Source organism: Castor canadensis, chromosome 9 (assembly GCF_047511655.1).
Source record: "Castor canadensis chromosome 9, mCasCan1.hap1v2, whole genome shotgun sequence".
Lineage (NCBI taxonomy): Eukaryota > Metazoa > Chordata > Mammalia > Rodentia > Castoridae > Castor > Castor canadensis.
In genome coordinates this window covers 116,304,231-116,330,576 of record NC_133394.1, presented here as the reverse complement: position 1 = coordinate 116,330,576, position 26,346 = coordinate 116,304,231, and the positions used below count along the sequence as shown (strand labels likewise).

Sequence of the window (26,346 nt, the reverse complement as noted above, 5' to 3'; positions counted from 1 at the left end):
TTGTTTTTGTTTTTTAACAACAATGCAAAGGCAACTAGTGGAGAAAGGTTATCACAAACTGAGACACTCAAGTTCATTGTCTAGATGACACCTCTTATCCTCTTACTCTCAGGTAAAACTGATATACTTCCTATTGGTGCCCATACATAGAGTGATTTAATCATGAAAAAATAAGACTCCTGTGGGGAAAGTGGCACTTACTAAGGAACTTTAGAAATGATTTTTTCATGTGTTAAATGTGTTATTAAAGGACTTTAAGGGAAAATGCCACATTGATGAGGATTGGCTGGACATGCTGTGTGCAGGTGTGAATGCTGAGACTTAGTTTCTTTACCTCTAAAGCTAGAGGGCTGAATTAGGTTAAACTCACAGGTGCTTCTGTCTCCAAGCATCTCTTTGTATAGGAGCTTGTGTATGTGGAAGAATGTAAACAGATACCTGTTAGAAGAAAGCGTTCACAAAATATGGTAGTAAAATGGCAAATGTACTTTCCTCTTTCTTTGCAGGGTTTTTTCTTTTCTTTTTTTTCCATTCCCTCTCCTCTCTTCCCCTCCCCTCTTCTTTTCTCTATTCTCCTCTCCTCTCCCTTTCCCTTTCCCCTTTTCTTTCATTTCCTTTTTCCCTTCCCTTCTCTTTCCTTCCTCTCTCCCCTCTCCTACCCATCCCCTTCCCTTTTCCTTTCCTCTTTCCTTATTCCAGATGGCAAGAATAGCAGATTTATTGACAATTTTTATATATGTAAGAAAGAAGCAACAACTTACAGACTGAAGTTTATTGCTTAGAAAACCATCAGATTTTAATGCTGAAACTGAAAGGACACTTTCAAAATGTGTGAAAAATACTACTTTTTGTTTGTTTAAATATTCTGGTAATTTTTCTCTGCATTTTTGTCACTATAGTAGTTTAATTAAGTACTTACTTTGATAATTTTTAAACCATTTGTTTAAAAATTTTTTGAATGTGAAAAATGAGCTATCACCCAGCCTTACTCATTTCATGGTCTTGCCAGCTTCTTTCAACTGTCTTCCTAATTCCTTCCTTATCCCAGTTCACATAATTCCACTGTGAATTCTTCACTTTGTATCCATAGTAGATAAAGACATTAAAAAAAATAAAATAACCATAAGACCATGATCACACCTAAGGGAAATAAGAACTATTCCTTAATTTCATCTAATTCCAGGACTTTGTTCAATTTCTCCAATTGACTAAGAAATGTTTTTTTAAAAAAAACAGTTGTCTTATTTAAGACAGGATCAAAACAAGGTCTACTATTGCATTTGGCTGATGTTTCTAAATTTCCTCTTCCAAGAAGTTGAATCACTTGTGTTATAGAATTTACATCATTCTGGAGTGAGCTGATGTCTCCTTTTTAAGTTCAACTCCCACTCCCCTCCTTTTTCCCCTAAGATATTCATTTCTTGAATAAGCCAGATTATTTTGCCTGAAGAATTTACCACATTTTGGATTTAGTGGACTGCATCCTTACAGTGATGTTTAACATGTTTCTCTGGACCTCTTCTTTTCTATCAGCCATCCAGGGACACATTCAGAATCTGTTGAAAGGAAAGGATTGTTTCCCTAGAAAATAGCAAATGTAGATGTGTGCATACACCATACACACACACACACACACACACACACACACACACACACACACACCACAAATATTGCCCTATAATTTTAGAGGCTTCATACATCCTCTGTGGTCACAGAACTTAAGTTGAAATGTCCTGGTAGAGGCTGGTGGGGCCACGACTTCTTTCGCATAGATCAGAAGGCCTATAATGATTCTCTCATCCCATTATCAGATTGGTACTGCTAGCTTTATCCTTTCATTGTAAGTTCCCTATCAGCCTTTCACCTAATGGTTTAAGCAGCCATCAGTTATCATTGCTTAGAATGAGTCTTGTTTTTAACCAAGTTGAAAATGGTAATTTTTTAATACTATTAAGAATTTTTCTCTACCAACTGTTAAGTTACTCTCAATACAATGTGTACCAGAAGAGTGTGCTTCTTATTTGGAATACTTTTGAGTCCTTGTAGAAATAGGAGTTGACAAACAATGACCACTAGAAAACAGTAAGCGTTAGAAACTTGTTTCTGCTTTTCCTTTTGCTAAGATAACAAAGGCAAATGGGTTAGAGACTTGAAAACTTTCCTGTAACCTGCCTAACTTAACAGAGTCAAGAACACTGAAGGATCATGATTTTTATGTTTTGCATCACCATGTTTGCCATTCAAAAATAAATATGTACACTGTCTTTGCTATAGAGAACATGCCAACAAAGAACGTGTGGGACTCAGTAAAGAAAACTTACTGCTTAGAGGATGCACCATTAGAAACACAGAGGCTGTTGTGGGCATTGTGGTTTATGCAGGTTGGTTATACTTCTATTTTTCATCTTCGTTTCCTCTGTGCTATTCTTCAAGTTAACATTTTTCATTTACTCAAAATGCAGTCCACAGAAGCAGAAAGTAAACTTTGTCTTTATAAATTTAATCATTGGTATTGGTTTTTCTAGTGGGTCACAAAAGCAGACTAAACTAACAAAATACATTATGTAACTATGTTTTATTAATTTATCTGCCAGAGATATTTTTTGAATGTGACATTTGCTACCTCGTTTTAATTTGTACATTTTTTTGACATTCTGTTTCCTACATAGGCCATGAAACCAAAGCAATGCTGAACAACAGTGGGCCACGATACAAACGCAGTAAATTGGAAAGAAGAGCAAATACAGATGTCCTCTGGTGTGTCCTGCTTCTGCTTGTCATGTGTCTAACTGGTGCATTGGGTAGGTGAAATCTGATTATTTGCTAATATCTTTCACCAAGATACTGAGGGTTTTTTTTTTTCCTTCAAAATGCTGTATATGAATGTTGGGCTTCTGTAAAGGAAGATTTTATTTGTCAATATTTTTTTCCTGTGTCCTTATCTCTTTTATCCTTTAGCCAGGAAAACATAAATGTTGACTTTGCCTACTTACACTTTGCCAGAGTTGTGAAGGAAGTTGGGAAGGGGCTGAGAGAGAGAGAGAGAACTTTGAATTTGAACCTGTTTCCAAAACAAGTAATTGGTATTCAACAACAATGACTGTTCTCCCCCCTCCTTCTTGAGGAATAAAGTTCTGCATTTGCATGTTTAATATGCATATAGTATTCTTTTACTGTTTGTATGTTTTTTGGAAGGTCATGGGATCTGGTTGAGCAAATATGAAAATGTGCTGTTTTTTAATATCCCTGATCTTGATGGACATGTCATATCACCAGTGTTGGCAGGATTCTATATGTTTTGGACCATGATCATTCTGTTACAGGTAATTTCCTTCAAGCTTATCATGGAATTTTAAGCTCTTTGCTCCTTATTCAGCTACATTCCACTGTATTCACTTTCTCTAATCTACTTTCACATTTTTTAAATTATTTCTTTTTAGGTCTTGATTCCTATTTCTCTCTATGTGTCTATTGAAATTGTGAAGCTTGGCCAGATATATTTCATTCAAAGTGACATGGACTTCTACAATGAGAAAACGGATTCCACTGTTCAGTGCCGAGCCCTGAACATTGCTGAGGATCTTGGGCAGATTCAGTACCTCTTTTCTGATAAGACAGGGACCCTCACTGAGAATAAGATGGTTTTTCGAAGGTGCACTGTGGCAGGATTTGATTATTGCCATGAAGAAAATGGTGAGTGTTGGGTTTCTGCAAAAGCCACCTGCAAAATTTGCCTTATTATTATTATTTTTTTTTGCAACCACTTAAATGCCTGATAATTCTGGCATGGAAGTGCTATAATTAAAATATTGGGTCCTTCATTCATCTAAATGGATGAAGATTCATCTAAATGGGGTTAAAATTTTTCAGACACTAAGTGACATGCTACTAATTGATACAATGCTGCAAACAGTAAATGATAAACAGATACTACATGATACAATGGCACAGATACTCAGTCTGTTTTGTTTATCACTGTATCTTTTATTTGTATCATTTGGTATAATTTAATATTTCTGTCATACAGTATTTGTATCATACAATTTAATGTTTGTACCATATTCACATTTATATTTTTACAAATTTACAGTGTTTGTAGCATTTAGTATTGTATCATATAGTACTTGTATCATTGTACTGCTCTGTATTATCATTGGTTAGTCTAATATAAATATGTGCTTGACAGAATAAAAAAAGTATGTGAAAGTCAAGGAGTCTGTGGCCATGGATTCTTTAAAAGTAAAGTAAATTCCTAGTGGCTGTAGAAGGTAGGAATTGGGGAGGTAACAATGACATTGCAATGTAGATATATTCAAGGGCCTAATGAAACTGGACTAAGTCACTGTAAAATATTTTGAAAACAATTCTAAAAGGACTCTAGCTTCCTCTTATCTCATCAGTTTGCTTCTAGATAGCCACTGATTCATGATTAAAAACAAATAATTTAAGAATTAGTAAGATGAGCTGAACTTCTGCCTTGAAGGAAGTAAAATTTAAAATTCCAAGTGTTCTTTGAAGAATTGCACTTCATTGAATTTGTTCTTTATAAAGTAAGATGTGCTCCTGTGAAGATGATTCAGAGAAGCAAATTTTCAAAATTAATTAAAAGCCCTACTCAAGAGGTCAACCACCATTAACAACTGGTGATCATACATGATAATCCATTTCTTTATGCATGCTTCCCTATATGTGAACATGTGTTTACATATTTCCCCTGTTATGAGTTAGAGCATATTGTAGTACTATCTTGCATTTTATTTCCTTTACTCAACAAAGTCTTAAGGATTTTTTTCTAAGTCAATTCATAACAATATGAAGAGCATAATCTTCTACTGTATGTGGCCAAGCCTAGTTTGTTGTGCTTAGTGGTGGCCACATTTTTAGCTGTCATAGGTTGGGTATCCTTTATCTAAAATGTTTGGAATCAGAAGTATTTCAGATTTGGCAGGGGAGATAATTAGTGAGCTATCTTGGGAATGGGACACAATTCTAAACATGAAATTCTTTTATTTTTTTCTGTGTATCTTATACACATAGCCTGAAAGCAAATTTATACAATATTCTTAATAATTTTGTATATGACACCAAGTTTCATGGTATGAAATTTTCTCCTTGTGGTGTCATATTAATGCTCAAAATTTTCAGATTTTGGAGCAATTTGAATTTTGGATTTCAGATTAGGGATGTTCATCCTGTACTTTCTAAGAGTATCTGAAGTAAACATTACTCGTTCATTCAACAAATATTTTTGACCTCGTAGTATATGGTATGAATCCATGATTTCATGTAGCTCAGAGTTAAGTGCAACAAGATAGACAAACATGATTAAAAATTATAATAGATAAATAAAAGAAAATTCAGGATGCAGTATTCATTCCTGGTACAGATAGATAGATAGATAGATAGATAGATAGATAGATAGACAGACAGACAGATAGATAATTTATGTTCCCACAACCCAGAAAAAATAATGCCTGCTTTTGGTACCCAATGATAGTGGGATAAATTATACTTTTAATGTGCATGTTTTTATAGATAAGGTTAACACTTCATTGTCTTAGTTTGTCTCTGATAAATAATGAGATGCTTAACATTTTATATTTATTGGTCATTTCAGTTTCCTGTGCTCTGTTCCTGTTTTTAAAATAAGCTCTCCTTATCCTTAGTAACCCATAGGAGAGTTTTCTCTATTAAGAGCAGAGTTGATGTTGGCTTGTAAACCCCAGTCTAGGCTGTTTGTGGACAGCATTCATTTTCCTTTTCACACTGTTTTTGAACCAGTTGTTAAATAATTTGAAATATCAACCTTAATGTTATGTTACCCTTTTCTTCTTAACACGGGCAAATATGTTTTACCATTTATCACTGCATTCTCTATTTCTGCATAACAAATCACCAAAACTTAGCTGATTAAAGTGGGACAAACACGGTATACCTTGTTGTGGTTTTTCTGGGTCAGGAGCTAGGATACAGACAAGTACTCAGGGTCTCTCAACAGGCTGAAGAATCCAGGTGTCAGCTGAGGCTGTGATCTGATCTTGTCCTCTTCTTAGAGCACTGGTATCTGGCAGAGTCAGTGTCTTGAGGTTGTAGGACTACAGGTTCCTGCTTTTTTGCTGGCTGTCATGCAAGAACTGTTCACAGCTCCCAGAGGTTACCCACCATTTCCTGCCACGTGCTGTCTCCTCAGCATAGCAATTTGCTTCTGCAAGACTAGCAGTGGACTGTCTCACTTTGGATCTGACTTCAGGGAAATCTTAAGTCGTTTCTTTACAAGGCTAGCTTGATGAGGGTGGGTTCATTTAACACAATCTTCTAGATTAATTGACACTGGATTAATTAGGTCCTTCAGGGTATCTGTAAAACCCCTCTGCCTTTGCCATAGAGCTTAATTCAATCAAGCAGCTGTGAAATCCCATCATATTTACAAGGTGTGTAAATACAATATATTTTCTCTTCTTTATAGTAGTTTATTATAAAAGTAATATAGAAAATTCAGAAAACTCAAGAGATGAAAATTTAAAAGCCACCAATGACTCCCTTCAAACAGTGGATGCTCATTAGCATTTTAGCACACTGTTTGATTCCAGGATTACATTCAAGATGCCAACAACAGCAGGCATGTTTCTCAGGTTTCCCTTCTTTTTGATTCAGGGAACAGTTTTGAGGGATACTATTCTGGGATTTTGTAGAATGCCCCTCAATTTGTAATTGTCTGGAACTGCATTTATGATGCGCAATTTGTGAGTCTGTCATACACAGAGCAGCTTGAGCACTTTCCAAGAATAAGGATTTTGGAGTCATGCCTCCTGAGCCTGAATCCCATTTCCATTACCTGTAAACTGTGTGACTCTGGGCAGGCTGTCTAATTTCTTTAAGCCTTAATTTTAAAAAAGGATCAATTATGATCTCTCGTTCCATCTTTTTTTTGTTGCAAATGACATTGTTTAATTATTTTTTATGACTGAATAATACTCCATTTTGTGTGTACCACATTTTCTTTATTATTCATCCACGTTTTCTCTCATATGTGGAATCTAGACCTTAAAAAATTAATGACAGGAATATAAAGTAAGGACTGTTTTGGGGTAGGAACCAGTAGGAGGAGGGAGGGTAAAAGGAGAGAGTAAAGGGAAGGTGAACATGAGCAAAGTACTTCATACACATGTGTGAAAATAAAATAATGAAACCCATTAAAATTGCTTTTAAAAGGGAGAAAGGGAGATAAGAAAGAGTGCTCGAGGGGGTTAATTTGATCAAAGTACCTGGTATGCATGCATAGAAACATCACAATGAAACCTCTGTTTACAATTAACATACACTAATAAAAAAGGATCAATGATAGTCATCCACTTCATTGAGGGTTAAGGAGATGGAACAAGATAATTTATGGAAAGGCACCAGGAACAGAGCAGGGCACAGAATGAGTTCCCCTTAAGTACTAGCTACTATTCTTATTTTTGTAATTACAGTTGCTAAAATAAGAAATAGGTCTTTCTCTTAAGGAGCTCATAGTCCAATGTGGTAGGCAGATATGTAAATATAAATTCACTATGTTAATTGTAAGATTAAAGTCAATATTTTGCATACTGCTTTAATTTTTCAGGCAGTCAATTTTGAAGGTGGATTTTGCACAGATAAAGGTTAGATATTTTGAAGGCAGGATTTCAGATCTCCTTGGAATGCTGGAAGTGAATGGAGAATTAGTTTAGAACAAGAACCTTGGGTATCAATAATATGTAGATGATGTGATTGGAAGAAGCTTAGCTGAATGTGCTGGGGTTTTTTTGTTGTTTTGGTTTGGATTTTTGTGGTACTCAGGGCTTGTACCTTGAGCCAGTCCACCAGCCCTTTTTTGTGATGGACTTTTTCAAGAAAGGGTCTCACAAATTATTTGCCTGGGCTGGCTTCGAACCTCAATCCTTCTGCTCTTCTGGCCTCCTGTATGGCTAGGACTACAGACATGAGCCACTGGCATCCAGCTGAGTGTGCTGTTTCTAGGTAAGTGAAAGTTGGAATGCTGGAGATGTTTGGAAAGTTAGTTCTTAGGGGAAGGTTCAATGGAGGATATACAGATGATACAGTTGAAGGAAGCTCATTTCAGTGTGGTGTTTGTGACCTCTTTGGGGCCATTCAAGGAACTGTGTCAGGTCCACTTCTTCTGGACATCCAGTCAATTCAAGCAATAGACCATGAATAGGTTTTGGGATATTTCAGGAGGGAATGGGAAAAGAAAACAGATTAGAAATTAATTAGGAAAAGAAATAAAATAGATCATTTGATACCTAACCCAGGATATACCTTTAGATACAGAAAATATTACATACATTTTGTTTCCTCTTGGGAGTCAGAAAGAAATCCTGGCTCACTTTCAGGCATTCATAGGACTAATTAGAATCTGCCTTAAGAGAAGTATTGAAAGTCTTCATTGCCTTCGGATGTTTTGATTATCAATGTGATTATAAACCTTGGCTTTTGTAAAATTTTCACTGAGTCTGGAATACAGCTGCAGTGCTCTGTTTTCTGAATCATTTTGTAACTTTCACGGCTAATATATTTCTCACAGCTTTCCACAAAATGATTAAAGGTTGAGTCAGTCTTTGTCTTCTTGGTTCTACTCTTGCAGTTCTACTTGTTGAGAAATGTTGTCCTACAATAATAGCTGAGCCACCTGGCATTGTACTCAATACACAATGGTGTGGTGGTTGATTTCCCTAGTGATGGCTAAGAGAAGTTGTGTTATCGATGGCTATTGTCTTCATTTATGTAGATTTTGAATATTCTGTTTATGTTTGCAATGGCATTACATCATCAATAAGTTGCTTAAGGACTCATGGTTCTCACCCTTATTATTGGGACTGGATTGTTCTTTGTTTTGGGGGCTGCCCTGTGTATTGCAAGGTGTTTAGACATATCCTTGGCCTCTACCCAAAGAACGCCAGTAGCATCCCTCCCCCATTTATAACAACCAAAGTGTGTACAGCCATTCCAAAAGTCCCCCGCAGAAAAATCTACTCCATATCAAGAAACATTGAGCAACCCTGAAATATACAAGTAAAAGCTAAGGAGCTATGGTGTAGTGGACACACATACTGGCCTTAGAATCAGGAAGGCCTAAATTCAAATCCCAGCTCTACTTCCAGTTGGTGTTTAGCCATGTTGAAGTTCTTAATCTCTATGGGTCTTAATTTTCTCAGCTACAAGAGGGAAGCAGTGATAATGCCTACCTGATGACATTACTTTGAAGATATGTATACATATATACATACATATATATGCAAATGCATGAATAAATATGACCTAGCCAGATTCCTGATAGAAAAATCTTAATAAGTGTAAGTCCCTCCTCCACAACTTTCCCTTAATGCTAGAGATATTTCATTCACATATCTATTTATTCATTAAATAAATATTTATTTAAGCTACAAAACATGGATTTATTGAAATCAGACAGGGGAGATTAGCCATGTAAAAATCAAGGGAGATTGTCCATGTGTTAAAATTGGCCCAGGCTAACATGCATGGTTATACTTAGAAATGGTACAGGACAGTATAGCATTAAGACTCAGAGGACTGGCTGTGGAGTCCTGTTGACCTGGTTGTAAGACTAATCTGCACCACTTTTGTGAGGTAGGACAAATTATTTAAGTTTGTTTCTTTCTTTCTAAAATGGTGATATCAATAATAAGTACTCAGAGTAATGTCATAATGATTGAATGAAACAAATGTCTGCTGTATGGCAGCATTCAGCCCATGAAGGCTATACATGTCCCATGAGTGATGTGAATGAGAAATGATACAGTTACAAAGGTCTTCACTGAAGGTCTTGCATTTGAATCAAGCCTTTGAAGATGTTTAGAATTTGTTAGTAGAAAAGACAAAAGTAAGGACTGAGTATATAGCTGAGTGGTAGAGCTATATTCAAAATCTTAGGTTTAATTCCCTGAACTGGGGGGTCGGTAAGAATGGGTATTCAAAATAAGGGCATAGTAAGAATGGAGGAGGTCAGAACCTTTGGAAAGACACAATTGGTGGATCTGTTTTGAAGCTAAAAGATCACATAAGGATACATTCTTTATTATTTAGGCAGAAAATATGATGAGAATTACGGAATTTGAAGGGAGCCTAGAGTCCCTGAACCTAAATTGTACTTTCTAAAATGTTTGATTTTGAAAACAGAGGACCAGAAAGAGTGAGTGTTTTGTTGAAAGTCACTTAGTATTTGGAAGAGTTGATACTAGAACTGAGGATCCTAATATTGCCTCTTAGCCTTTTCTTGCCCTTAAGAAATATGGAAAATTAGTATAAGAAGTAGAATGTGAGAACATACTTGTTTTATCAAATAACTTGGCCAGAGCCATACTTTATTCAGTAACTAGGCTTTGAATAGATTATCAGCAACCCAGTAAGCACAGTTATTGTCAACTCTGTATTCCAGATACTGGTTATTAAAATAAGCAAGACAGACAAGGTTCTTACTCACACAAATATACTCTTCAAGCTCCTATTGAAGAAAATCATCACAAACATCCATTTTTAAATCAAGGAAAAGATTAAGTAGTGATCAGGACTTTACAAAGAATTAAAGTAGGATGGTATCATATAGAGGGATTGGATGGTTACTTTGTGTTAGGTGGCCATGCAAAGACCTCTGTAAGTGGAACACTTGAGATGAGCTGAATGACATAATCTTGAAATTCAAGGACACAGCTCAAGCAACTGTTTTAGAGACCCCGAGGTTGTAGTGAGCTTGTAAATTTACTTTTCTTTTTCTTTTTTACTACATTATTGTTTTACTGGGGTTGCACTGTTATTTTTGCAAAAGTTCTTATAATATATCATAGTTGAATTCACCCCTTCATCATTCTACTTTATCTCCCCCTTCCCTCTTTCCTGGAATAGTTTCAACATGTCTCATTTTTCCATTTTCATACATGAATACATAATATTTCCGCTACATTTAACTTCCTTCACCCTTTCCTTATATCCTCCCCCCTCCCACTGGTACCAGCCCCTAAATAGGACCTATTTTACCTTCCTTTTCTCCATTTTTTGGAAAAAGATATTTTTGTTTGTTTAAGATAGCTCTATAGAAAGTTTCCTTGTGACATTTCCATGTATATATGTATTATAACTCAAACAGGTTCATGCCCTCTATTTTTCTCCTTTCTTAGGCCCCTTCTAATGGTGATTTCAGCAGTTTTAAAAATTCTGTATTCATTCTTGTATAGAAAATGCATCAAGCATACTCACCTTCTTAACTTCCTTCTTTTACCCTCCCTCTCCTGTTAGTGACCTCCCCTTAGCATAACCTGTTTTTTCATAATATTGCTTATATTTGTATTGTGTCTATCTCCAACATATGAGAGAAAACATGTGACCTTTAGCTTGTAAATTTTCAAAGTAAAGAAAGAAGGCCAGTGAGTTAAATTCCAGTGGGAATATAGGAGAAAAAAGGGCAAGAAAGTAGAGAGGTCAGATTATTTTGATGCCAGATTTTCTAAGGGAATTGTGAAGCAACTGGAGGGTTTTATGCAAGAAGTGATCTGATCAACAATATCTTTTAGGCAGATACCTCTAGCTACTATTTGAGGAATACATTGCAAAGGGCAAACAGACAAAGCTATGATGCTATTTCACTAGCCCAGTGGAGAGAAAATGATGACTTGGATTAAGGTAATGGAAATGGAAAAAAAAAGCCTAGATAGTCAGGATATATTTTGGATATGTATAGTGGAAGGTGTTGGTGGTATTCTGTATGTGCGGAAGAAGAGAGGAATCAAGTAGAATTCTAGATTTTTGTCTTGAGTAACTAGATAGATTGTTTAGTGCCATTCATAAAGATGGGAACGACCAGAGAAAAGGTTGAGGAGAAAGAAGGAAAGAATGCTGTTCTAACCATGTTAAATTTAAGATTACTATTGTTTATTTATTCAACAAGTATTTATTGAGTACCTAGCAGTCACTACTTTGGACTGTAAGAGAATTATATTTAAAAACAAAAAAAGTATCTGCCTTTATTGAAGTTTATATTCTACTGGATGATTCAAAAATAAAGAGTTTAGATAATGATAAGTTCTGGAGTAGCATCTATAATAAATAATGTGATCTAACCTGGGAAGTCTTTACAGACAAGGGTGCTTGACACGAAACCTAAAAAAGGGAAGGGAGTGAGCCATGCAGGTATGTGTTGGAAGAGCCTTGTAGTCATCTAAGTGGCGGTGTCAAGTAGAGAGTTGAATACATGAGCCCAGATTCCAGTGAGAGGTCAGAGTTGAAGACACAGGTTTTAAGGTTATATGTACAAACATACTGTTTCAAAGAAGGCACCAGATGAGATCACCAAAGAAGAATATGTAAGTGGGGAAGGGAAGTGGCTCTTGATACTCTCCGGTAACAGAGAACAAGAAGAAGGATAGGTGGAGAAACTAAGCAGGAACAACCATTGAGGTAGGAGGGAAGACAGAGAAGTTTGGTGTCAGAGAAGCCAAAAGGAACATTTAAAGAAAGAAAGAATGGTCAACTGTTCAATATTACTAAATGTTCAAATGAGATAAGGACAGATATATATGGTCATTGAACTTGGTAACATGGAGTTTATTGGTGACCTTGACAAGACTAGTATCAGTGGAGAGATGTGGGCAGAAAGTCCTAAAATTGGTTGAGAAGAGATTGGTATAAGTGGAAGAGGAAGAATTCAAAGATGAAGTCATTGAGGAATCCAGAGGGCAGAACTCAGATCACAAATAGGGGGATTGGCATTTGAAATAAGGAGAAATGTTTTCTCCATAGTAGTAGGACAGAAAGCAAAGAGTATGGAGATGCAGATAAGGTGTTAGATTTGATGCTGGATAAAGAAGGGTGTTCCATCTGATTGTACCTAGTTTCTCAAGACATGGGGTAAATGCATTAACTAAGAATACAAATGGGGATTTGGAGGCCAGATTTGAAAGAGGAAAAAGAAGATGGTGTGAAATGGCTATTTAAGTAACTGCCAGACATATTCAACTTGTAAGTTGTTCCTCTCAGATGGTGACTAAGTGTGACTTTTATCCTTCAGCCAAAAGGCTAGAGTCCTATCAGGAAACTGTCTCTGAAGATGAGGATTGTGCAGATACTCTGAGTGGATCCCTCAGCAATATGGCGAAACCAAGAGCCCACAGCTGCAGGACAGTTCACAATGGACCTTTGGGGAGCAAGCCCTCAAATCAGCTTTCTGGAAGCACTTTTGCAATAGGAAGTGGAGAAGGAGCCAGTGAAGTGCCTCATTCTAGACAGGCTGCTTTCAGTAGCCCCATCGTAAGTATGAATGCATGTCCAGAATCTTGCACATCCACCATGTGTAATGAAAGAACACATTCAGTTGCAATAGAGTCAAATAATACTGTCTTCTGTCAGAGAAGAGATCGCATAATTACAGTTCAGCATGTTTGTGACACACAATAAGTATAAACAAACAATACCACAATTTTCTAATTTTTGAAAACCCAATGCTGAAAAGTCAGGTGCCATTTATAAAAAATATAATTCTTATCAGGGCTATCATGTCTGAACCTGAAAAGGCTTGCCTTGATTTAAGGATCATGGCTCACTTTCAGAACCAACAAAGTTATTGGAGTTATCTCAGAGAGAGGTAAATATAGGTAATTGATAGGTAAATTTGCAGGCTTTTTGGTGTCCTTAAAGAACTATTTATAACTCTGTAATCTTCCTCCATATTTCACCGAGGCAGGTCCCCTTTCTCATTTCATACCCATTTTTAGAGCACAACAGGATGTGTATTTGAGGCCCAGTAGGAAGTTTTAGGAACTGACACTAGTTATTCCCATTAACAAACCCATTTTACTACATTTAAAACAGTAAAGATGCTTGTGCAAATGAATTAGAAATAAAAAGTTTTACTGTACTTAAAATTACTTCTATAAAATTTTCACACTTCATTAACATTTGTGTTTTACCAAGATGGAGATTGCCCAGGCAGGAAACAACAACTCCAAATTAGTTGACATTACAAGAATAAATCAACTTTGGGGAAGCCTTGTGTTGCTACATTGAAGGAGTCTTAAAGAAGACCTTGAGGTAGAACTCTTGGCTCTTTGCAAACTTGCCAACAAATGCAGTTAGTTGAGCCTGCAGTTGCAGCAACTGTCCAGTTCATTTCTGTGGCACTGAGGATACAATACGTGATACAATCTATCTTTGCCATATGGCAAGCTGTTTCAAACATCTAGACCTAATTTTTCTCCAAATTTCACAAAGAAATATGGAAGGAATACACACAGCTATTTCTGTTCATTCAAGACTATGTCAGAAATTTTTTATCTTTTATTTTTCATTTATCTCTCTACTGAATTTTTACATTTTTTACTCATCCAAAACTAAGCACAAAGTGACTCACATTTACTTGGGTGTAGCATAGTACTAGTAGCCAAGTGAGTCTGTGCCTTAACCTCCTCACATTTCTAGATCAAACCTTACCCTGTTATTAGAACAAACAAGTGCTCTGGGTTTCATATTACCTATCTAGAATTAGAAACCTTACTTTATAAGCCAATGTGTTTATGCTTTTTCCATCTTCTAGCACTTCTCATTGAATAAGTGTGATCTTTGTTCTGCCTGGGATGTTCTTCTCCTAGGCATTTGGATGACTGTCTCCTTCTTGTCACTGAGGTCTTGACTCAGATGTTACTTCTTCAGTGAGGCTTCCCTACCACCTAATCCCAAATACATTCCATCTGTTCCTCCTACTCTCTCTCTGTCTTAATCTAGAAGCATCTCATTTATTTATTTGTGGAATAGTTTTGGATCTCCTATCTCCCTTATTTTCCCCATGTAGAATCTGAGTTCCATACATACCAGAATCCTATCTGTCCTATGTGACCCTCTTTCCTTGAGATGTGCTTGGCACATTTATCAACAAATACACAATTTATTTATGGGATGAGTGACTTCCTTAATCAATTAGTGGAAGACATAGCATAATACTGGGCACTAGGATATAAAATTAGTAAGACATCACTTCCAGTATTCAAATTTGTGCTAGGTATAACAGGTAGACATACAAAAAAAAAAAGAATCATAGTCCTTTTTGAAAGATATGGTAATAATTCATGCAAAGGGTAGTAAGGGTACAGAGAAGGGAGTGATTGACAATTAGGGACAACAAAGAGAAAATGTGAGTTGGGATTAAAGTCACGTGTAGAGGTTCACAGAGCAGAAAGTAAGAGACAGCATATGGACCAGAGAGCACAGGGCAAATGTGAGCACTCATAGTTGGTGGATCATGGGAGAGCTGTCCCGTGAAGTCAGTGTCTTGGTCTTTATCTTTTTCCTTCAGGTGTATAGTGTTTATGAATCAAAAGGGCATTTGGGTCCACACTTAGGCCAAAGTTGCTGAAGTAGGTCAACATGTCCCTAAAACTGGTGTGGGGTGGCAATAGGAAATGACATAAAAACCTTGGGTACAGGTTAAACTAGAGGACCGTCTTAATGCTGCTTGGTCAACCTTGCCCCACCTTTAGGTATCTTTGTCCATTATTAAATCATGGGTATTTGGGGGGTTTACATAAACAGTTAAAGTGCATTCCTATCACTCTGAGTTTTAAAACAAATTTAATATCTACATTAAAGCCATCGAAAAGCTTCAGCAAGCATTGTAGGAGCACAAAGGGAATCCTGACCAGTTTTTTGCTTATTTAATTTGGATTGAAATCAAGAAGAAAAGAAAAGAAGAAACCCAAGTATGAAATCTACAACATAGTAGGAAGGCATAATATAAATCATGAGGATGAATCTAAAATTCTAAATGGTCAGATGCCATCACACAAGATTAAGGCAAAGATGTGCAACTTCCACTGTAAAACCAGATAAGGCTTCATCTGCCTTCCTGGAAGCTGTCCACAATGCACTGTGTATTCTGTGCTCTAATGCTGATTATAAATGTTCTCTGAATTTTAATAAGATACATAGTTGAGACCTTGTGGGAGCTAATATGTGTTTATTTTCCAAAGAGTAACATCTTTTAGCCTGTTTTTTTTTTCTCCATCCCTTCCCTTAGGGAATGTAGGACCAGCAAAAGTTCAGTACTAGTAAATAATAATAAACTTGGATTGCTTATCCATATGTCAGATATTGAGTTAGGGATTCAAAAATTGGTAAAATATGATCCTTACTTTAAAAGAACTTCGAAACTCTCTGAGTAGAGAAGTACATAGGTGTAGAGTCAGTTAAAGCAAAATAACTTGGGCCTGGTTTTCATCTTAATACGTATTCAGAGACACAGCAGAAAGCTGTCCATCACAGAAAAAGAGCAAATGTTAATGCTGTAAACAGGGCATCAGTGAAGATTTGGATCTTAAGGAAAGCATCCATGGATTATAGTCATATAGATCAAAAGTTGCATGTGACAACTCTACACCTTCTCCTCAGTTCAGCAACTGTCTTAGTCCTAGGGATTCAGTTAGTTGGCTAAATCCAACTAAAATGGAGGAGTGTTCCATAGCTGTGGTTTGTTTTGATGTGGACCTTTCCTTAAATCTTCTGAGTTCTTCTTTTCCTACTTTATTTTGATTATTCTTATATGCATAGTTTTGCTGACCAGAGTCACACACACACACACACACACACACACACATACACACACACACACGGAGGAAGGGGCTTTTGGCAACTTTAATATTACTTCTGTTGTCATGGTTATGGCATAGGCTTGCAGCCATGGCATCATGTACTTGCTTTATTTAGATAGAAACTTACGAATGCTTTGTGACCATGGAAATGTGCACTTTTTACACCCTTAACCCTCATTGCGATATCCTGCCTTAAGATGAGTGCATGTCATTTGTGAAAGAAGCAAAAGGAACATTAAATTACTCAGGTCCTTACTGTACTGGTCTTATCTTAGTCATCATCTCATTTTCCTTGCACAGCCACCCTGGGAGGTAAATGTTATTTTTACCACTATGTGGAATAGGAAAATGAAGCCCAAAGGGTTAGGTAAACTGCCTGAGACCATGAGTCAGTATACAATGGAGCAAAAACCTGAACTCAAGCTTTCTGATCACCATTACATGCTCATTTCTTATTAAACCTATACTAACCCTCAAGCAAACTCCAAAGCATAAATGCAAGCCATGGTATCTGAATGCAGTATCTCATATTGCTGTATTTTACTTTTCTTGAAATTGCCTTTTCTGACTTCCTGCAGTTAGTGTGCTTTGTGTCCAGGACTCCTCTGCAATACAGTGGTGCTTTTGTAAAACCTTGATTCTGAGCAGGTAGTCCCTGTTTTGACTCAGCTCAAACATTTCTCAAGCAGTTGACTGTGTGTTACTGGATTATAATCAGATTTATACTACAGCATTCTTTTGTGAAAACTAGAACTCTGAAGTAAGTCTGAGAAGCACTGTGTTAAACAAAATGGGGCATTTTGTTTCCCTAATAATGGAAACAAATCTTAGAGCAAATCTTTACTAAGAATCTTTAAGGGCATAGTTACCAAACATATTTAGTGATCAGAAATCTCTTGCTGATGTCTTATAGAATGTTACTGGGATACGTTGATTAAATGTTAGCCTGTTTGTAATAATTTTTATTTTAATGAGTAAGTTTTTATAATAATAGTAAATTAAGCAATAAAATATTTTCTTAAAATAATCTGATATGAATAGTGACCTCATCTTTAAAAAAGAATTGGTCCTCACCAATTGTTGGGTAAGTCTATAGCCACATTAGGATTCTATGCACAATAAAATACATGTCTGACACTGTGTATTTCAAAATGAGAAACATACTTTCAACTAGATTTTGTGGAAGACAATGTTTCTACTTCCTATTTAGTTTAAGTTAATCATCAAAGTAGTATCCGTTAATTATGTCCGTTTATATTTATGTGCCTGTTTTCCTATTGTTACTTCGCATGATACCAAACACATTAAACTTTGAAAGTGTTTGATGTGCCCACTGTAGAGAAGCAAATAAAGTACTCTTTTTTTTTATTGTTGTATTATTCGTATGTGCATACAACGCTTGGGTCATTTCTCCCCCCTGCCCCCACCCCCTCCCTTACCACCCACCCCACCCCCTCCCTCTGCCCCCATCCCCTCAATACCCAGCAGAAACTATTTTGCCCTTATTTCTAATTTTGTTGTAGAGAGAGTATAAGCAATAATAAGAAGGAACAAGTGCTTTGCTGGTTGAGATAAGGATAGTTGTACAGGGAGTTGACTCACATTAATTTCCTGTGCGTGTGTGTTACCTTCTAGGTTAATTCTTTTTCATCTAACCTTTTCTCTAGTTCCTAGTCCCCTTTTCCTATTGGCCTCAGTTGCTTTTAAGGTATCTGCTTTAGTTTCTCTGCGTTAAGGGCAACAAATGCTAGCTAATTTTTTAGGTGTCTTACCTATCCTCACCCCTCCCTTGTGTGCTCTCGCTTCAAAAGAGTAAGAAATACTCTGGAGTTAGTAGGTATAGGAAAGAACTTTCTCAACGAAACCCCAGCAGCACAGCAACTAAGATAGCATAGCTAAATGGGACCTCATAAAACTAAAAAGCTTCTGTTCATCAAAAGAAATGGTCTCTAAACTGAAGAGAACAACCACAGAGTGGGAGAAAATATTTGCCAGCTATACATCAGACAAAGGACTGATAACCAGAATATACAGGGAACTTAAAAAACTAAATTCTCCCAAAACTAATGAACCAATAAAGAAATGGGCATGTGAACTAAACAGAACTTTCTCAAAAGAAGAAATTCAAATGGCCAGAAAACACATAAAAAAATGCTCACCATCTCTAGCAATAAAGGAAATGCAAATTAAAACCACACTAAGATTCCACCTCACCCCTGTTAGAATAGCCCTCATTAGCAACACCACCAACAACAGGTGTTGGCGAGGATGCGGGGAAAAAGGAACCCTCTTACACTGCTGGTGGGAATGTAAACTAGTACAACCACTCTGGAAAAAATGTGGAGGCTACTTAAAAAGCTAGACATTGATCTACCATTTGATCCAGCAATACCACTCTTGGGGATACACCCAAAAGACTGTGACACAGGTTACTCCAGAGGCACCTGCACACCCATGTTTATTGCGGCACTATTCACAATAGCCAAGTTATGGAAACAGCCAAGATGCCCCACCACTGATAATGGATTAAGAAAATGTGGTATCTATACACAATGGAATTTTATGCAGCCATGAAGAAGAACGAAATGTTATCATTCGCTGGTAAATGGATGGAATTGGAGAACATCATTCTGAGTGAGGTTAGCCTGGCCCAAAAGACCAAAATCGTATGCTCTCCCTCATATGTGGACATTAGATCAAGGGTAAACACAACAAGGGGACTGGACTTTGAGCAAATAAAGTAATCTTATACTGGCAGAGGCCACTGTGGAAAGGGGACCAGGAAGTAGTGAAGAGGTCTGGTAGACATGAACCAAAGTGGGTTTTAATACACAAGTGCATAGAAACAATACTAGGAATGAATCTGTATAGCTATCCTTATCTCAAACTAGCAAAAACGCTATGTCTTTCTTGTTATCTCCTATGCTTTCTCTTCAACAAAATTGGAGAAGAGGGCAGAACAGGTTCTGCCTGGAAGCTGGGGTGGGGTGGGGGATGAGAGATGGTCCAATCAATGTATACACATATAAATAAATGTATAAGCAATTAAAAATAATTAATTAAAAAAACAATAAAGGAAGTACCAAGCCCATAAGAAAAATAAATAAATAAATGGTGTTGGGACAATTGGTTAGGCGTTTGGAAAAAAATAAAGCTCAATCCCTTCAAAAAAAATTAAGTTTACTGTTTATGCTTCATTTGATCTTAGTGTGAAAATTACTTTTGATGTTGATAACAATACTCCGTCTTATTGGATCTTCAGGAAACCGATGTGATACCAGACACCAGGCTTTTGGACAAATTTAATCAGATTGCCCCTCGGCTTTTCACGCCACTAGATGGCACCATCCAGAGTCCACCTCTGGAGACTCTGTACATCATGGACTTCCTTATTGCACTAGCAATTTGCAACACAGTAGTGGTTTCTGCTCCTAACCAGCCACGACAAAAGGTAAAGTCTCTAAAACAAACAAAGGTCCTCTTCACAAAGGGGAAGTGGGGTTTCACATGTATCTGTACTGGTTTTGTTGCATGATAGTAATCATTAGTAATAACAGCAGCCGATAATGGCAGTTATATGATATTTATTCAGAACTTATTCTTGGTCCTTTACTTACCATGGTCTAAGTGATTTACTGGTATTAACATTTTTAATCCTCCCTATAGCTAGGTCCCCTGACTCTGCTATTCCCCATTTTACAGATGACACTAAGGAATTTGTCCAGGGGAAGGTGGGACTTGAACCCAAGATATATGGACCAATGTTTACTATGTATTTGCCTATAAGAGGGTTTCTGATGAGAATGTTCAATTTTCTTTCATTTCCTTACCAAATTGAAGCTTTCTTTTTAACTTTTGAGACCCCCAAGATCATATGCGCTTCATCAGATAAAATACAAAGTATCAGATTCATTATCATGGTTGACAATAATGCACCTTTTTCATGTACCAGTTGGGTTAGTTTTATCTCAATCTGTCTAAAATCCAGTATGTGTATAATATATAAAGATTCTGCAGTTCCTACAAAAGCTAGGTTTTTAAAGCCTGGTTGTAGCTTAGAATTCATGGAAAATTCATTTCTAATTAAAATGAAAAACTTGTTTTCGAGGTTGATGATTTACCACTTGGCCGTGCTAGCTTCCTGGTGTATAACTATCTCCGCTTTTCCACATAACCACTTAAAATTCAATTTGCAGCACAACCCAATTAAAATTTAATTTTCCATCACATCATTTTCTTTTGGCAACTTCAGAGGTGGTCAACTTTAACATAAAAGTAATTTATTTCCAATTAAGTTGCATTTGATCAGAAACTATATTTCTACAAGGTTTTGCCTAGGAAGTTACTCTTTGGAAAGTGATTATGTAGTTAGAGAATAAATCACTGAATTTTTTTATTTTTCCTACATAATGTTTTCATAGATAGATAGATAGATAGATAGATAGATAGATAGATAGATAGACAGATGACATTTTTTGGTATTTTCTTGTTATAAAATATTGTTACCTTATTACCAAAGGATATAATATTTTACTGCCTAAAAGAAAATCTCCCTAACCTTAACACTCACCAGAAAGGCAGTGAACAGGAGCTAATCAGAATTCATATGACATGTAGAAACCTCATGTATGATTAATAGGTTTTATTCTTTTCATTTCTGATTTGTGGATAACTTTGAAAATTGACCAGAATAAGACTCTCAGACTATCATAAAGTTAGTAACTTGTAGGAGAAGCTTTTTAATTCCCCAGATATTTCTGAATGAGAGCATTTTAGAATCTAACTAATTGATATTCCATGATTAGTATTAAATTCTCAGTTTAATCACTGATTTAAAAAAAAAAAAGACCTAAAAGAAACCAAGGTTTCTTTTAAGAGGGGTATTATAGAAATACAAATTCAAATTCATATTATGATGCTGTTAACCTTTTGATATATTTTAACGTTTTCATATACTCTCTTCTCATACTTTTTAGTATATGTACTGCTAGTTATTTGTACACTGTTTCATAACTTTTCCAATATTACCCCCTGGTCTTTATAAACATAATATTCCATTTCAAAAAGATGTTTCTATTTTGTTATTGAATTCTTAATTTGTTTATAATTCTTAAGTTGCTCTTACTAGGTTACACACAATACAGATTATGGATTTTCTATATTTCAAGTTCATTTTTTAGGAAAGATTGCTGTAAGTATGCTAAATATTAGCATTTTATATATTCTGCTATCAGCTGTCAAACTTCTTAAGTGATTGTAGAAATTTACAATGTCATTGCCCTCAGCTCACCCTCTTTCAGTTTGTTTTTAAATCATGTTTTCTGTGGCAATTGTAAGGAAGAAGCAGGCTGGTAGCCATTTAAGGAAGTGATAACTCTTTCCTGTTTCATTTTTTCCTAGTTGGACTTCAAAGTTGTGATAAGCTACCTTGATTGTATTTCTTGAGACCTTTGTAAATTTTTTTTTCCTCTAGATCAGGCTGTCTTCATTGAGCGGAATTCCCATTAAGTCCTTGGAAGAGATTAAAAATCTCTTCCAGAGATTGTCTGTCCGAAGATCAAGTTCACCATCCCTTGCCAGTAGGAAAGAGCCACCTTCTGGAGTTCCATGTGCCTTTGCAAGCAGACTGTCTCTCTTCAATAGAATGAAACTGGCTTCACCTATGGAGGAAGAGGCCTCCCAGATGAGTGAGACTCCCCAGGGCTCCAGTCACTCAGCATGCTATACAGAAACTGAGAAGCAAAATGGTGATACAGGAGTCATGAATGGCCAGATGGAATCCCTCCCTGGACAGCCCTTGCCCACTGACCTGTGTTATGAGGCCGAGAGTCCAGACGAAGCAGCCTTAGTGTATGCCGCCAAGGCTTACCAATGCACTTTACGGTCACGGACCCCAGAGCAGGTTTTGGTGGACTTTGCTGCTTTGGGAACATTAACATTTCAACTACTACACATCCTTCCCTTCGACTCAATAAGAAAAAGAATGTCTGTTGTGGTCCGACACCCCCTTTCCAATCAAGTTGTAGTGTATACAAAGGGTGCCGATTCTGTCATCATGGAGTTGCTCTCAGTGGCCTCCCCAGGTAAGTTCAAACAGAGCTAAGATAGTAGTGACAAGAAGGGATTGGAGAGTCCCAGGCCCACTCCTAGTGCATTTATAAAGGCTAAGAAGTAGATATTTGGGAGTCAGCCACCTAGGATTTGATAAGAAGGCAAACAAGTTTAGTTGCTGCACAAACCTGGGATCAAATGTGGACTCCATCATTTGCTGGGCCTTCAGAAACTCTGTTGCTGAGTCTTCAGCTAAATCAGTGTTATAATCCCTCTTCATGGGCTCCTAAGAAGACTCACGTCACACTGTATGCAATGTATGAGAAGCCTTTGGTTGAGTGCCTAGCAAGGGGTAAGTGCTCAAGAGATGACAACTAGCATTATTACAGTTGTCGTTGCTGTTATGGATGGTGTGGGAGCAGTGTTTTTTATCAAGTCCCAGATGATCCCCCTGCCAAAAGAGAAAGAATCCAGGGAAAATTTTATTCTGAGGTGTTCTTTTTATAGATGCATATTTGAGATCCAAAACTCGAATGCCTTTTGCTCATTGTGGATTAAACGGTTATTGTTTAAAAATGTGTCTGCAATTGGGCAGACTGGTAGGAATACTAGTGTTTTGTTCATTATTTCAGATGGAACAAATCTGGAAAAACAACAGATGATAATAAGAGAGAAAACCCAGAAACTCTTAGATGACTATGCCAAGCGAGGACTGCGCACTTTATGTATAGCAAAGAAGGTGAGGCTGCCTAGTGTACCCCATCTTCTATGTCTTTCCCCTTGCTTAGCCATCATCTCTGAAAACCAGCTTATATGAAACCCTAACCCAGGTATTGGGGAAGTCCTTAGATCGCTGAATCTCTTTCCACAGTCTCTCCATGCCATATGCTAGTTGGTTGGATTTTGTTCTTAAGTGTTTTGCTGGAAGAGCCCGAGGCAGCAGGGTGCATAAAAGTTACATCCTCAGAGCTCTCACGTGTTTCAGTGTATTTGAAGTGCCTTTGTTTGTAAACAGTGTTCACCTAGAAACAAAAATCCCAGAATCCTGGTTTCTTTTCATCAGGACTTACTCAGTATTGTCCCCTTCGTCTTACAGTATTAAATGTGCCTTGGAAAGAATAATGTCAGAGACCAGCCTTCATTTTTACCTTTCAGGTTCTTGGTACTGTTTTTTGTTTGTTTGTTTGTTTGTTTGTTTGTTTTTTATGTGCCTGCAAGTCTTTATCTTTAAATCTTTAAATTCAAGTAACCAGGGGTGGTGATGCACAACTATAAATAATCCCAGCACCGGGAAGCTGGGGCAGGAGGCCAGCCTGAGCCAAAGAGCAAGTTCTAAGTCAGCCTGGGTACACAGTGATACCCTGTCTCAAAAAAAAAAAAAAAAAATCCAGGTAAATTTACTAGATTTTAAATCAGTATTGATTATTTTGTACTGAAAATAATCTTGAGGGTTGGTATTGTGGTGGAAGTGGTAGAACACCTGCCTAGCAAACAAAGGCCCTGAGTTCAAATCCCAGTATTGCAAAGGAAATAACTTTGAAACATATTTTATCCTTTCTAAATAAAAATTTGAGCAATAAGAAAGAAGCCAGAACTCCAAGAAATAATTTGAGGAAGGTAATTACCAAAACCTCTCATTGCTTACCCAAATTCTAGTTTTTGTGAGTTGTGTTAGGGAAAATGAGATCTGTTATAGACCTCAATAAATTCAACCAACAAACTGCATGGAGGATCAAAAGTCTACCTTACACATAGTTGTAGGATGAATGGAGAGTTACGTCAAACCTACTCTGTGCCTTTTCAGTCGGCTAGTCCTGATAAAAATGTAGCCAAATAGATGTCAGATTCTCCTGAATCAAATTACCTTGTGGGCAAAAATGAGTAGATTAGAGAGAAATTACCTCATACCCTCCACTCTACGCTGCTTTGTAAGAACTGAAATGGAGATTTATCCTTTATGGCAACTAAAGACAAAAGATAATTTATCAATGGTTTCTTCTCCAAGAATTCTGCCTAATTTTTGTTAGGAATAAGACTTCGTTGCTTTATCCACATGAACCTTCTCTTTTAACCTTTACAAATGATTAGCCACTAAGCTAACCATGAAAAGACATCAAAGAGGCTGGTTACTACAAAATACCTAATACCAATCCTGACAACACGCCCCCAACTGATTCGTTATCATTAGTCTGATAACAGAGTTTAGGAAGCTTATGTCCAGGTGTTGAGAGGATGTGTACCTGGTATGACTGTACCCAGAGGGAGGAATAACTAAAGCAAGTTGATGGCTTTTTTTTTTTTTTTGCCAAAGGTGAGTGCTGATAAGATTCTATAAGATCATATGGTTTACCTCCTAACTCTTTTTTCTTTTTATCATAGGTCATGAGTGACAATGAATATGCAGAGTGGCTGAGGAATCATTTTTTAGCAGAAACCAGCATTGACAACAGAGAAGAATTACTAGTTGAATCTGCTATAAGGCTGGAGAATCAGCTAACATTACTTGGTAGGTAGATTGAAAAACATTGGTTGTCTCTAAATACTATATTCACCATTGCCTTTCTCCCTACTCCAACCTAATAAACACATGTGGTTTGCCTTTCCTATCAAGTCCTGTCTTTATCCAGCTTCCAATCCTCTGCTCTATTTTCCACTGCAGTGAACTAGACTTCCTTTGTGGTGGTATTGAGGTAGCCATTCTTAAGAAAACCATTTAAAATCCTAACACAGGGTACAAAGCCAAACAAATATGCTAGTTCAAGAGAAGCAAAATTTTCTTGCCAGGGATGGGCTAAGGTTCTTAACATGTGTTGTCTTTTTAAATTCTCACAACAAATCTTCATCCTATTTAGAGGAAATGGGACACAGAGCAATTTGATAACTTGTTCAAGATTACCTGCTAGTAACTTACAGTTAGTCACTAACTAACCAGACATGAAACTGAGGTGTACCCGGCTCCAGGGTACATGTTCTTCATTCTGCATCTGTAATTGATCTAATTGAACCTATTTCTCTCTCTCTGTCTTCTTGATTCCTTTCCACAATTGCACAACAGGCACCTTTTGTGTCAGGTTGAGCTGCATCTTGGAGCTTTAAACAGTACTGATTCCTGTACCCTCTCCCCAGGGGCTCTGTTCAGTTGGTCTGGTATGTGGCCTGGACATGGCAATTGTTCAAAGCTTCCTAAGTAATTCTAAGTGGCAGTCAAGTTTGAGAACCACTACCTTAGAGCATGGAGATCTAGATTCTAACATAAGCAAACTTCTGAGCTCCCTTCCTCTATTTAGGAGAAAAACAATGATTTCACTTAGTGTCTATCAAGTGGGATAGCAGTCACTCCTATAAAATTTCTCTATGATGGTGTAAGTAGCTTAGGTTCACATTTCCTCATTTGCAGTACTAAAATCAAAAATGCTAAATTTAATGCCAAAACTCATTTTGCAGCAAAATCAGGCATGATTTGATATAACACTATTTGTAGTATTATCCTAATTAGCATGAAAATTTGCAAGCTTTTCTATCAAAATACTAATGTGTTTGCTTGACAGGTATTACAAAATAAGGGTGTATGTCCTATATTACTTTTTTAGAATCTGAAAACCTTTTGAATTCCAAAACACTCCTGGAGCTAGTTGTCTCAGAAAATGGAATTATAGACTTAAAAGAG

At 36.8% G+C, this 26,346-nt stretch overlaps 1 protein-coding gene across 2 annotated transcripts in view; it reads left to right on the top strand.

Annotated features, from left to right (window-relative positions):
- Atp10d (ATPase phospholipid transporting 10D (putative)) overlaps nucleotides 1–26,346 on the top strand; it is a 97,895-nt gene that overhangs the window by 45,280 nt on the left and 26,269 nt on the right. For both annotated transcript variants that reach the window (XM_020158431.2, XM_074042312.1), the window contains 9 exons: nucleotides 2,275–2,381; nucleotides 2,670–2,801; nucleotides 3,196–3,323; nucleotides 3,441–3,693; nucleotides 13,061–13,299; nucleotides 19,891–20,079; nucleotides 22,102–22,711; nucleotides 23,312–23,418; nucleotides 25,059–25,185. In XM_020158431.2, coding sequence (XP_020014020.2) covers nucleotides 2,275–2,381; nucleotides 2,670–2,801; nucleotides 3,196–3,323; nucleotides 3,441–3,693; nucleotides 13,061–13,299; nucleotides 19,891–20,079; nucleotides 22,102–22,711; nucleotides 23,312–23,418; nucleotides 25,059–25,185 — 1,892 coding nt within the window. The remainder of the gene's footprint in view (nucleotides 1–2,274; nucleotides 2,382–2,669; nucleotides 2,802–3,195; nucleotides 3,324–3,440; nucleotides 3,694–13,060; nucleotides 13,300–19,890; nucleotides 20,080–22,101; nucleotides 22,712–23,311; nucleotides 23,419–25,058; nucleotides 25,186–26,346) is intronic.